Below are 13,755 nucleotides of genomic sequence, written 5' to 3'. Positions count from 1 at the left end.
GCTTTGACCAAGTATTTAAGGCTGATTCCCCTGCAAATATTTATAATTGCAACAATTCAGAGCGACGCTGGTTGCTCTTTTTTCCCGCGACTGCCCCGCCCCCTCCATTGCTCTTCCGCAATCGCTATTACCCCGCCAAACTTTTTTCCTTTTCGTCTTTCCTTACTCGCCCGAGAGCCCAATCCAAACCTGAATGAGACGCCCTCTTCCCACTTATATCTCTTCTTGTTTTTCTTCTTTGTCGTCCCCTTCTGTCTTTCGTCTTTCCCCCGTTTTCTCTCCCAAAAGGTTCTCTTTCCTAGCTTCCAAGATGTCCTCCCAGCAGAAGATCGCCATCGTCTCAGTCTACGACAAGACCGGTCTTCTGGACCTGGCCAAGGGCCTTGTCCAGCAGAATGTTCGAATTCTCGCTTCTGGAGGCACCTCCAAGATGATCCGAGAGTCTGGATTCCCTGTCGAGTGAGTCAATACAAGCGCTCAATTGCTTGATACTAGAGCTAAACGACTTCCGCAGGGACGTCTCTGCCATCACCAAGGCCCCCGAGATGCTTGCTGGTCGTGTCAAGACGCTTCACCCTGCCGTCCATGCAGGTATCCTGGCCCGTGATCTAGCCTCCGACGAGAAGGACCTCGCCGAGCAGAACATCAACAAGGTCGATTATGTTATCTGCAACCTCTACCCCTTCAAGGATACCGTTGCCAAGATCAACGTCAGCATCCCTGAAGCCGTTGAGGAGATTGACATCGGTGGTGTTACTCTTATTCGTGCTGCCGCCAAGAACCACAAGCGCGTCACTATCCTCAGTGACCCTAACGACTACGCTGGCTTCCTCAAGGAGCTCGAGAAGGGCGAGATCACTGAGGCCAGCCGTAACCGCTATGCCCTCAAGGCTTTTGAGCATACTGCCGACTACGATGCTGCTATCTCTCAGTTCTTCCGCAAGGAGTACGCCGGCAACGGCGATCAATACACTGCCCTTCGATATGGCGCCAACCCTCACCAGAAGCCTGCCGCCGCCTATGTTTCCGAGGGCAACCTGCCTTTCAAGGTTCTGTGCGGCTCACCCGGCTATATCAACCTCCTTGACTCTCTTAACGCCTGGCCTCTGGTCAAGGAGCTCAAGAAGGCTCTTGGCAAGCCTGCTGCTGCCAGCTTCAAGCACGTCTCTCCCGCCGGTGCTGCCATTGGCCTGCCCCTTACCGAGGACGAGAAGAAGGTCTACTTTGTCCATGACATCGAGGGTATTGATGAGTCCAGCCTCGCCCAGGCCTATGCTCGTGCTCGAGGAGCCGATCGCATGAGCAGCTTTGGCGATATGATCGCTCTCAGCGATGTTGTTGACGTTCCTACTGCCCGCATCATCTCCAAGGAGGTCTCCGATGGTGTTATTGCTCCTGGCTACGAGGATGCCGCTCTTGAGATCCTCAAGAAGAAGAAGGGTGGCCGATACCTTGTTCTTCAGATCGACCCCGAATATAACCCTCCTGCTACCGAGACCCGCACCGTCTATGGCATTAACCTCCAGCAGCACCGCAACGATGTCGAGATCACCCCCAAGCACTTCAGCACAATCATCACCCCGAAGGACACTGCTTCTCTCCCAGAGAGCGCCGCTCGCGATCTGACCATTGCCACCATTACTCTCAAGTACACTCAAAGCAACTCCGTGTGCTACGCATACAATGGCCAGGTTGTTGGTCTCGGTGCTGGCCAACAGTCCCGAATTCATTGCACTCGACTTGCCGGTGACAAGGCCGACAACTGGTGGATGCGATTTCATGAGCGCGTTCTCGGCATCAAGTGGAAGAAGGGTACCAAGCGACCTGACAAGAGCAACGCCATCGACCTGCTCGTCAGTGGCCAGCTCCCTAAGGATGGTCCTGAGCGCGAAGCGTTTGAGGGTGTCTTCGAGGAGGTCCCCGCTGCCTTCACCCCTGAGGAACGTGAGGCTTGGATGAAGCAGCTTAAGGATGTTTGCGTTTCCAGCGACGCTTTCGTAAGTAGTATATCCATCGGCTGATTGAATTCTACTAACATGCATGATAGTTCCCCTTCATTGACAATGTCTTCCGCGTTGCTCAGTCAGGGGCCAAGTATGTTGCCGCTCCTGGTGGCAGCCAAAACGATGCCGCCGTTTTCGATACTGCCGAGAAGCTGGGCATTACCTTTGTTGAGCAGAACATTCGTCTGTTCCACCACTAAGTGATACCTCGTCGAAAGTTTTTTTTTTATAGCAATTTGATATGGAATTGGAATTGGAAAAGAGAAAAAGGCCTGGGAGTTTTGGCCTGGAAAAGAAGGATTCCCAGAGATTGTGATCTGTATGATTGCGATATTGTATACATGATAGACTTAACGCCGCGCCCAGACGCTCACTTCAACGTGATGATGATGATTTGAACCTTTTGTAAAAGCTTTCCGTCCCTATACATTTCTCCCCTCTCGCTTAAAAGTCGATTTACCCGAGACCGTGAACCCAGCCCAAATTATCTATCCCCTTTTGCTCCATTGTTGTCATGATCTTAGCACCAAGTGCAAATAAAAACCAGATGAACCTCAAATCGCGTTGCTTCCATGCACCCATTCGGTATTAACCATTTATGTCCTCAATCCTCAATATCATCATCACTCAGCACCAATTTCTGAGCGAGGAGGCCCGACACATTTCCTTCCTTTATACCCGCACTTCTCTTCCGGGGACTCATTTCCTCTGATGGCTTATCTGTTGCCCAAGCCTCTCCCGGCTGCATGTCGTCATCTGCATCAGACTCTTCGTCGGCAGCATTAATACCCTTAAAGGCAACCACCTTCTCAAGTTCGCGCAAACGGAAGCTTGGTGTTTTTCGAGCACGAGCTATGTGCGCCATATATGGGAGACGCTCAAGGAGCATCTCGCGCCGGGCTGCGCTGCCAAGTGAGAGAAGAGGCGCACTGTCCGGATCGTCTTCTCGCTGTTGCTGCTGCTGCTGCTTGACCATGGCTTGACGACTTAGCTGCTTACGCTGCATCCAGGAAGTCTCACTAGAGGGTTGCTGAGGACGACGAAACGCTGTGGCTCCATCGGTGAGATTTTTCGTTGCTCCATCATCGCCTTTAAGTAGTTGTGTAGACCACATGTCCACAAACCCTTCCAACTCTTCCTTGGCACGCCAGAGTTTCAGACTCGTTGGGTAGAACATCTTGAAGGCGTCGCTACCCTTGGACATGGTTGATGATTTGCGCCTGACCGGGTTAGGAAGTGAGAATAACATGCCCCTGACAGCTACCTGGAAAGTTATTTCGTCCTGCCGTAGCACATGGCTACCAGAGTCTGTACCCGAAAAGCCCCCTCTGCCGCCGAAGAATATATCTCTTGAGGGCGAGAGGAGATCTGCGTGTGACAGATACTCGATGCAGTCATTAACGTAGTCCATTGGTGTTGACAAATCCATAGGATCTGTGCTCTCACAGGATAGAACATAGTTTTCATGTAATGCCGAAACAAATGTATGTGTATCTGTGCCGGTCTCATCGATGAGCGTATCGACAGACACTTGTGAGCGTTTCGGTCTCGAGAAATGCGAAAGGAAGCTTGGAAGATTCTCGACATCGTCACCTACTGGCGGCGGAAGCTCATCTCGTTTGTTGTAGACAACCTTTCCAACAGCGTGGAAAATGCCTAGACTCGCTTCACGTTGAGATACTTGTTCCAGACTCTCCTCTTCGCCTTGTGTGAGTTTGATAGCATCTTTCGCCCCCTTGGTCTGCTTTGTGAGCACGACTTTGTTGCCCCAATCTCCCTGCTGGTCGCCTTTCAGACACAGGAACTCGAGAGATGACACGGCGTTTCTGATGTCTCCAATCTCGCCGAGGCGTTTTAGAACTTGAGGGCCTGGTGTTTTCCTGCGGCCAGATTTTCTGGCCTCTTTCTGGACAACGAGCTCGAGTGCCTTTAGGAGTAACGATGGGGCGATGGCATTGAACTCAATCATACCAACCCCTGGATGTTGTAGGATTTCTGGCCCCAAAAGTCGATGGGCAGTAAAACTATCTGCTGAGGCAGAAGTCGTGGTCAGATGAGTTTCTGAAATGACCATGACCACCGGTGTTATGGGTTCATGCTGCGAAGGCTTCGCAAACATGGATAAAGAGGGTGTACTATTAGCAAGGTACTGTAAAACGGTGCTCCGAAAGGATGTTAAAGCCGTTGAAGATCTTGAAAATGTGTTAGGAAACTCTTCGATAAGGATAACTCGTTTCGGATCATTCTTTCGGATGTTCTGAGAGCTGTTCTGGGTCGATGGCACTGAAGCATCGGTCTCTAATGCTCCAAATTTACCACCACGACCAAGAAACTCTTGAAACTGCGCAGATGCTGAAACGAAACCCAGTCCAGAGCTTCCCGCAGGGTTTCGCCATTCAAGAAGCTCACTACCCATGTCGTTTGCCAGAAGTCGCAGGGTCGTTGTCTTTCCGGACCCTGCAGCACCTTTGAGAATAAGGAGACGCTGGCGCATGCGCCCAGCTATCACATCCTCCAACCACCTCCTCACATCAGAGACTTTTTTCTTGTGAACTGCTAACTCCTCCAGATTCCGAGGACCAAATCGTTCTGACCAAGGGCGTGCATCGTCGTTTGGCCTGGCTATAGGTACTGGCTTAGGTGGTTTGATGAACTTTTGGCTTGCGCTGGGTGCACTAGACAACGACGATTGCGAGTCTTTTCGTAGTCTCTTCTTCGCATGTTGTCCGACTAAGCTAGCAGAGTTCGCCTTATGCTCTGAGATCTCATCATCCTCTGAGATAGGATCGCTGATAATATCTTCGAGAGGGACGGATGGCCTATCTCCAGCACTCGACCGCGCAGCCCTTTGTGCCTGGTTTGAAAAGAGCGTCTTCAAATCAGCTGTCCTTCCAGTATCTGCTGCTTTGCCAACATCCTTGGTACGCTTCGCGCTTGGACTCGTGCTATTGCTCTTCGCTTGCGCTCGACGAGGTAACCGGAGTGGAGCATTCTTGGCTGGCTTGTTATCGACGATCTTGGGTTTTGTCGGGCTCGGCGAAGCTGTAGCGACGCGGCTTTTGGTAGAGGAGCTTGGTGAAGTAATCAGAAACTTGGTCAAGGTGTTTGCACGGGGCGGCTCGTCTTCATCGTCTGAAGCGTCAACGACGTTCCGCCGGCGGCGCTTCGCGGGCGGAGCCATCAGCGCAGAGGGTGCATTTGCAGTAACAGCATAACGTTATGAAGGGGCACGCGATCGAATTGGGGGGGGTGCTTGTTGGAGCTTTTCGCATGCCGTGGGGAGATGGTGATGATGCTGTTGACTATCTGATAGCTTTGACGGAGTGTTATCGTGAATTGAGACCCGCAGTAGTTACAGTGTATGTCCCACTGAAGCACGTTACAGTGTGCATTGGTTGACATTTAACCCCTGCTTAAACACCTAGACTCTCAAATCGAGGATTCGCTAAAATAGATAAGTCACAGGCCACAGCGTGTTCTTGATAGGATAGTTTCATAAGCTCGTTTCCGCATTGCACCACAGCGGTCATTTCGCAATGCTATCAATCTGAGGTTAACCATTTTACAAGAAAGTATACAACTGTCCCGTTTCCAAGGTGCGCTGTTGCCTCATTTTCTCATACTCTCATCCCACGTAATTCATATTCTTATACTATATCTCAGTATGTCCACCCCTTGAAGTTGTCGACAAAAGTCAGGGCTGTCAGAAGGTATCGATCGTGAACGTCGCCCCATGTCTTTGAAGCCTCCTTCAACACTCGGATTGCTTACACAGGGTTAGTGGGCGGAGATGTAGCAACTGGAGAAACCGCCTTACCTTTGACGTAATGAGCATCTGTGGCCCAGTTAGAGTTCACTGCCTTGTCCTCAACGTACTTCCAGCCTCGTTGTTTGGTGTCGTTGTCCACGTTATCCGGGTCTGGGAGTGGCCGGCGTTTCACGATAAAGATGCCCAAGGCCAGAAGCCACCATTGCCGGACAAGAGGAATATGATACTTTTCGGGGATGAAAGGAAGAAGAACTCGGACAGCATGACTTGTTGTTAGTATATGCACGAGCATGAAGTTGAATGCATGGGTGCCTGGCTTGACTGTGGCTACTAGCAAAGCCGCTGCAGCTTCTTGGGACAGTTCGAACTGCTTCACAGGATCTGTGATTTCCCATGCGTTCCAGTACTCCAGGATGATGTCCTCATGCCCGCTGAAGAGCTCTTCCAGGTCGTACAGGCCAGGTCTGACGTCATCAAATCTATCGTCCTTCGATAGCTTGGTGAGAAGATCCATCGGGGATGCAGAGGTAAAGGGCGCCTTTCTGGAGTACGACTTGTTGTCGAGGTACTTATGGAGAAAGTCATGCTGAACACAAGCAAGTCCAAGGGCTTCCATGGCAAGTTCCTTACAATCCATCTCGAAGGCATAGCCTAGATGGATGAGCGGGTGTCCGACTAAGAAAGTTAGCGACGACAAGTTTTCTTCATGTGGGATTGTAAACATACGACCGCCGATCAGACCATTGATGAGAGGCTCATCGCCAGTGAACAGATAATGCTCCATTTCTTGGTGCCAGTCATAATTGAATCGCATAACGAGCTTGTCTTCAAAGAAGTCCACAAAAGCCCGCTGGTACCTCGCATCGCCCCGAAGCTCTTGCCAGTCATCCTCTCCAATCTCAGCGGGCGACGGTACCCATGCCTCCAGCTCGCGGATTTCTCTGTCGTAGATGTCATTTAGTTGAGGAACACTTGCTCCTAATAGGTATGCTGAGCTGAGGATATGAGCATTGTGATTATCGTATTGAAGGTTGTTGTAGACGATTGAGTAGTTGGCATGATTTGCTTTCAAGAGATGCTTTAGACATCTTGCCCGTTTGTCCGGGTCTGTCTCAATGTGATGAATCTCAACCGAGGGGATATTGATGGCTTGGCGATTACCATCAAGTCCCAGTAGTTTATTAACTACAGGAACTTGAGCAAGAATCCCGGACATGGTAGGACCGTAAGATGAGGAGATGTTTGGCTGATTTCAGGTTGTTATGATGAGAGATTGTCAAAGGCTCATGACGTTACGTTGAATCGAACAATGAAATCAATCTTCCGTTGGGGCTTCCAGCGGGCACTAATAAATCATAGCGGGGCAAACCTTTTCTTTGGGGGCAGGGGTGACACTGTAATAGAGAGGTTCCCCAATGACGCGTGCACGGGCCACACAATTATCAATCTTCAAGTCGCGCGTCTCCAGAATCTTTTAACCCAACGCAAGCCACTAATTTCTTGAGGATGACTTCTCAAACTTTCACTATATATGCAGAACTTCTGTCGAACATCAGACAAATTTCTGTTACTGTATCGCTATCGACATCAGTCGATTCTTTCACAAAAGCAGAAATCTCACCGGATGGCCGGCAACTCAGCGTAACACACCACGGCCACACAGAGCACGTCACTTTACCGGCACAAACATCTGCTATAGGCTCATTACCTGTAGCCCAGATTGGTCGCTCAAATCTATCATGGAGGCTTCCAGTCTCACCAACAGAAGCAAGGCCCTCTCGTTTCTCTTTAGAAAGCCAAGCGGTACCATGGACCTCAGTCGATATCACAACTGGGTCATCAGTAGCCTGCCGCAGCTGTGGAAGCGAGTTCGTCGCGCCAAATATCATCAATACATGGAAAGACTTGCCGAGTGAGAACTGGGCTGAAATGATGGAATTTTGGCATTGCCATAAACCTCATGATCATGACCACCAGGATCCTGAGTCTCTGGCTACCAAAGGCTACGGTGCCAATCATGCTATATCCGCCCAACAGGGAGTTGGCTTTGTCGACTTGACATCGTTCCTGTTCTCGGAGTCCGACTGCCGAGGCCTGCAAGTAAGTATCAATCCTGCAGCACTGATTCGTCCTTGACTATGCTCGGCCAAACCTCATGCAATCAATCCACGGGGAGAAAGAAGATGTCCATGTCGGTATACCAAACCTTTCAGTGATCTGGCCATCGATACAACTCCCCAATATGAATGCACTTGTCGTCCCCACCCCGATGGGCAGTCAGCTTTCTGGAAACCTTCTTCACAGAACGGGATCCTAAGGTAATCTGAAGACGCGGCCTCTCTTTTTCATCTAACCTCCCATAGATATGGGTGTTTAGAGATTACCGAGAGGTATATTGCTTAAGAAGTTGCATGAAATCTTTGTTCTTTGGCAGTTTACTTACACACTCTAGTATTCTTCCTCAACACCGGATGCTGGGTTCGATCTATCTTCGCTGGCCCTTAATGACGAAGAGAGCAAGAAGTTTTTACACATATTTTGCAGGGAATGTACGACAGAAGTAGGCTTGTACAATGTTGCGGCATTGTCTGTCACATTGTTCAAATGGAAAATTACTTGCCAAACCAAGACCGCAGACCCTAGCCCAAGCAGTTCCGAGTGTCTTGCAGCAACTCTGCTGGCTACGATTTCGAGGTCGGGGTCATCCAAGTCTATTATCACGCCGCATACTTCTGGGATTGCAAACCCCGAAGCAGTTTCTCATAAGAACCTTCATCTCTGGGTATTGAACCCCAATGTCGTATATACAGCGTCCTCTACCGCTGATCGCAAGACGGCGATGAAGATACTCTACAAGCATATCGATCTATTAGAGGCTGAGAAGCTTCTCACGTCCATGACCTCAGATGTTCAGGAGATAAGTTTGCCCGAGGAAGCTATCAAAGCAGCAGATAATCGCTTGTTATGGAGCAGTGAATTACTACCCGTTCAAGAAAGGACTTTCAAGGAGTGGCAAGTGGGACTGCTTCAGAGATGGGAACCTGCGTCTTGATGATGGATCAATAGACATCAACTTTGAATGCTAAATCTTATGGTTTTGAGAATAAAGTTCTTAAAACCCCATCCGTTATCTAGGTTTTCGGTAGATTGGCAGATATCATCGAGCCCTGTCACGAGGTGTTGGTGATTACTCCTCTACAGTGTGTGAAAACTGTAAGAACCACAATGAATGGCAGAGAACAATGTGCGGCAAAGCTGCCCATACTGTGAGATTTGTTCACCCTGTAGGCAGCCACCTGTATTCTCTTCCTACAACCAAACATCCCCCTCGCAAGAGCCAAAACCAAGTGAGATCTCATATCAGAATTTCGACACCCTAATGAGTACACGGGCTTGCCGCTGCTGACTTCACTTTGTGATGAGAATTAATGCTCGCCCTTCCTGAATTAGCGCCTCCTCACTCCTTGTGGCAGCCTTGCTCAGATCGCGATGCAACCAAAAAGAACGGATTTCATCCCCGCTGGGTGTATACCGATCAAGAGAACGGAAATCAAACTAGATCCAGAATGTTTATTGGATGAACTTCTAGAATGGAGAACCTTCTACTCGTTATCGAAAGGAATAGGCGAAACAGGCGCAGAGGATGGAGAACCTTTCCTCCCAGATAACCTGGAAATTGCTTTGACTCGTATAGGAACACTCCGATCTTGTGTCAAACTTTCCCGGGCATCCTGGGCAAAACTTGAATTCAGCATTCAGAACAACTATTCCGATTATGGCTTTCTGAGGGTTTATCTGCTGCCCGATGATGTCCTCCGTAGCACGGTGGACCGCTCCAACCAGTCTCTACTGAAGGCAAGAAATGATGTCCTTGGGCAATTAAACTACTCACAAGAAGCCTGGGATGGAAATCTAAACGCAATATGGTTGGATAAGCCACTCCTCCACGAAGTTGTTGTCCAGAACGAGCATCTAAACGATGGCATGTCTCTGTTGCAGCTTTTCAACAAAATTCCATCGCCTACGCCCAGAATCAGCAGCATCGAGGAGACTTATTCAAAGTCTGCTATGTGTGATATCTTGGACGGCCAAGTCCTAGGGCTGAAGTCGGAGCTGTATCCATATCAGCGGAGGTCGGCGGCCATGATGCTGCAAAAAGAGGTCCAGCCCGAGCAAGTGCTTGACCCGCGTCTACTCCATGTCAAAGACCAAGAAGGAGGATCATGGTACCTTGATACTGTGGCTGGTACAGTGCTCAGGGAGCCAAGACACTACGATGGAGTCCCTGGCGGCATCCTCGCTGAAGAGATGGGCGCTGGAAAGACTATCATCTGTCTCGCGCTCATTCTTGCAACAAAAGGACTGCCCACTCAGCCACCTGAGTATGTTTGTGCCGAGAAAGTCCCAGTCAGGAAGCGTCTAGCTCCTTTAGCTGAAATGGCTGCGTCCTGTGCCACAAGGAATGCAGTCCCCTGGCGTCCTTATTTCGACATTTACAAGACCAGGTTAGGGGAAGATTACGAGAGGTGCATTGAAGCGCTAGAAAGAAACCCAGGGTACTACTCTATCCAGTCATCTGACAAGCGACGGGTCACTAGATTCTGTACCGGAAATCCGTCAAAAAAGACGCGGCTCTACCTTAGTAATGGGAGTATTGTGGTTGTGCCCCCCAACTTATTGATGCAGTGGAAGCAGGAGATCAGCAAGCATACCGATGGCCTGGAGGTTCTAGTTGTGACGCGAGATCAGCCACTACCGAAAGTAGAAGACTTGCTGAAATTCGACCTCATCCTCTTCACTCAGACAAGGTTGGAGAATCTACTTCGACAAGAGGGTGGACTTGAACAATCTCCACTGTCCAAGGTCCATTTCAAGCGATGCATTGTCGATGAAGGACACAAGCTTGGGCATTCGAAGATGAGTAGTAAGAGCAATCTGCTTATAGTTCTGGATGCTTTGAATTTCTCTGCGCGATGGATTGTGACAGGAACTCCATCTCAAGGCCTATATGGAGTCGACATGCAAACAAAAACACCGCAATCTGTAGCACAACAAGAACAGGGTGGTTCAGTGGCGACTTGCAACACACCCCGAAAATCTGTTTTAGAAATGGAGAGAAGGGATCTGGAGAGGATTGGTATTATGGCATCGCTCTATCTGAGAGCACGACCATGGGCGAACACGATCCTGGACATCGGTGACACTATGGCAGACTGGACTACTTACTTGCTACTTCCGAAACACAAAAAGAACAGTGGAGGCCGCTGGGACTGCTTGAGAGCAACTCTCAACTCTCTCATCATCAGGCACCAGATCGCAGAGGTCAATAATCTATTCCCGCCTGTCAACGAGAAGGTCGTTGTATTGGAGGGCTCATACCAGGACCAGATGTCACTCAACATCTTCTCCATGATGATCATCTTCAACTCGGTCCAATCCCAACGAACCGATATGGATTACTTTTTTCACAACAAACAGCGAAAGGCTCTTCTTCAGATTGTGCACAACTTGAAGCAGGCGAGCTTCTTTGGAGGATCGTTCTATTCTGAGCAAGATATTAAAAAAGCTGTCGAAACCGCAGAAGAGTTCCTTGCCAAGAAAAAAGTACCCACCAGTGACCAAGATCGAGAACTCCTTGAGCAAGCGATCAAGTTTGGGCATGTTGTTTCCAACAACAAGCTCAAGGCTCTTAGTAATGCGTTTCACGAGATGCCGCTCAGCGTCCACGGTTTGCCGCACAGTGTCAGCGCATCTTGGTCACTCGACCAAGAATATGGGGACTACATATGCAGCTCGTCATCCATGTTGGTGACACTTCAGAAACTCATCTATAAATCAGCATCAAACCCCGAGGAGCTGAATTCTCTATTGAATGGCCGATTGATTCAAGAAGGTGTCGATTCGAGAATGCGCATGCTCGCATCAGACGAGACAACAAACAGCTCCCAAACCTTGGCCGGTAATACGAAACTGGGAGATGACAAACACCGAATCACCAATGCTCATGGCATTAGTGATGTCAAAGTGGAAATCGAAGCAACTGCCGATGGTGCACTTGGGCCATTGGAAAGAGTCAAGATCACATCCACGGTATCAGCCAAACTGTCATACCTGATTGATAGCGTTCTCAGGTATCAGGAAGACGAGAAGATACTTATCTTCTACGAAAACGACAATATCGCATGGTATTTAGCCGGTGTGCTGGAAGTTGTAAGGAAGGATATGCCTGTTATCAAACCCAATGCTAACTTCGAACAGCTTCAAGTACAACATCTAATCTATGCCAAAGGACTGAGCGTACAGAGAAGATCACAATACGTCAACACTTTCAATCACAATGATGATTTCAGGTGAGAGTTTCTGAGCCGCTCTTGATGCCATGGGCTAACAAGGACGAAGAGTTCTCCTCATGGATATCTCACAGGCAGCTTTCGGCCTAGATATGAGAGTCGCATCACGGATCTACTTTATCAACCCAGTCCTAAACCCTCAAGTTGAAGCGCAGGCAATTGGCCGTGCGCGAAGGATCAGCCAGCAAAAACCAGTCTTTGTTGAGACTCTGGTACTGAAAAACAGTATAGACGAGGTTATTTTAGAACGCAAAGAACACATGACACAGGCTGAACACCGCCGAGTTCAATCCATTCTGGATGATCGCCCAATTTACGAATGGGTCAAGAATGCCCGGATCACGCGTTTGCCGGGAGGCGATTTCAGTAAAGAGGATCAGATGTCACCTCTGGATACACCGCAATACGTATTCAGACGAGGATTTGGGAGGACCATACACCCTGATGAAGGCTTGGTACTGGACGAGACTCCAAGGTCTGATGGAAGAGTGCTGAGGCCTCGCGAGATGGCGAATGAGAAGAAACGAACCACACAGTTTGGTGCAACCACAATCATTCGAGATCAGGGCCTACACAAAGACTCGTCATCCAACACAAGCGATCTCGCCGCGCGGCCATCGAAGAGAGTGCGATTCGGGTGAAGGGTGTGAAGAACCATTCCACCTACTGGATGTGCAGTGCTGCGCCACGCACGGCCACATCCCCGTACTGAAGTGTGGCGAGTGGGAAGCTAAGTTTCAGAACCAAGTCAGAAGTTGGTAAACATTGTAGGTGCTAGCTGATGATGAAAGATGTTGATGCACGTGGAAGAGTTTGGAGTTTGGCGTCATGGAAGAAGAGTTCGGTTGCTAGTTAAGAGGAGCTAAGGGACGAAGCTAAGGTGTATGGAGTATCGTACAGAGCTACTGATCAAATGTACCTGCAAGTTTGAGACCAACCACCTGGAAAATCAGCAACAAAAATGACCTTAGCTCGGTGTTCCTGGTTACCAAGGGCCTTAAACTTGGACAAACGATGGGTCTGTTTATCAGCTTCTGTAAGCGATGCAGAGTGAAAGGATGATGGGAAAATGACATCTTTGATGCTTGAAAAAGAATGACCCATATGTTGGCACTGGTTACTTCATGGCAAGGTATCCCTGTATAGGTACTGTAAGGTAAGGAAGGTATTGAGGCTCAGCAATTGAGAAGTAGCGGTATAGAATGGTAAGTCAAGGGTTCGACAACTCATTGCTCAGACTACAGAGGGAGCACAAACCGCTAGATGAATAATGAGAATGATGCCATGACTGTTCAGTTATGTCCCAATCTTTCAACCATAACGAGAGCCACCAACAGCCTGCGGATATGTCGGTTCTCATGACGAGTCCCCATCCCCAGCCAATGCCAACACACGCAAGATGCACGCATGTACTGTACCTATGGGTACACAGTACGGTGAACCGTCAGGAGGATTCGCATCACCGTAGGTCTAACCGAAGCTCTCAAGACTTGGCGATAATTGTGAAATGCATATTTGTGGAGGGGGATGGCTAGTAGTTAGCTAGTCGATATTATAGCGCGGGTACCCGTACAAATCTCCGAGATTTTATGCTATTGAAATGTCTGTGTGTTTTCTTTCCTTTCTAGAATGG

The 13,755-nt window shown here is 49.1% G+C and overlaps 5 protein-coding genes across 5 annotated transcripts; 3 read left to right on the top strand and 2 right to left on the bottom strand.

Annotated features, from left to right (window-relative positions):
* Positions 1-310: 310 nt before the first annotated feature.
* FSUBG_8999 (bifunctional purine biosynthesis ADE17) lies at positions 311-2,203 on the top strand (the record flags this gene model as incomplete). Its single annotated transcript, XM_036687464.1, has 3 exons — positions 311-459; positions 515-1,997; positions 2,048-2,203. 3 exons carry the CDS (start codon positions 311-313, stop codon positions 2,201-2,203), a joined length of 1,788 nt encoding a protein of 595 aa, XP_036535474.1.
* A 404-nt stretch (positions 2,204-2,607) lies between these two features.
* Positions 2,608-5,184, bottom strand: FSUBG_8998 (cell cycle checkpoint; the record flags this gene model as incomplete). Its single annotated transcript, XM_036687463.1, has 1 exon — positions 2,608-5,184. One exon carries the CDS (start codon positions 5,182-5,184, stop codon positions 2,608-2,610), a length of 2,577 nt encoding a protein of 858 aa, XP_036535473.1.
* A 478-nt stretch (positions 5,185-5,662) lies between these two features.
* On the bottom strand, positions 5,663-6,988 carry FSUBG_8997 (cell cycle checkpoint RAD17; the record flags this gene model as incomplete). The annotated part of the gene is made up of 3 exons (XM_036687462.1): positions 5,663-5,769; positions 5,821-6,447; positions 6,499-6,988. 3 exons carry the CDS (start codon positions 6,986-6,988, stop codon positions 5,663-5,665), a joined length of 1,224 nt encoding a protein of 407 aa, XP_036535472.1.
* A 523-nt stretch (positions 6,989-7,511) lies between these two features.
* Positions 7,512-8,824, top strand: FSUBG_8996 (uncharacterized protein; the record flags this gene model as incomplete). The annotated part of the gene is made up of 3 exons (XM_036687461.1): positions 7,512-7,640; positions 7,750-7,872; positions 8,225-8,824. 3 exons carry the CDS (start codon positions 7,512-7,514, stop codon positions 8,822-8,824), a joined length of 852 nt encoding a protein of 283 aa, XP_036535471.1.
* Positions 8,825-9,261: 437 nt separating this feature from the next.
* FSUBG_8995 (DNA repair protein) lies at positions 9,262-12,763 on the top strand (the record flags this gene model as incomplete). Its single annotated transcript, XM_036687460.1, has 3 exons — positions 9,262-11,982; positions 12,031-12,122; positions 12,172-12,763. 3 exons carry the CDS (start codon positions 9,262-9,264, stop codon positions 12,761-12,763), a joined length of 3,405 nt encoding a protein of 1,134 aa, XP_036535470.1.
* Positions 12,764-13,755: the final 992 nt, after the last annotated feature.

Source organism: Fusarium subglutinans, assembly GCF_013396075.1.
Source record: "Fusarium subglutinans strain NRRL 66333 chromosome Unknown NRRL66333_c0000131, whole genome shotgun sequence".
NCBI lineage: Eukaryota > Fungi > Ascomycota > Sordariomycetes > Hypocreales > Nectriaceae > Fusarium > Fusarium subglutinans.
This window is presented reverse-complemented; position numbering and strand designations above follow the sequence as displayed.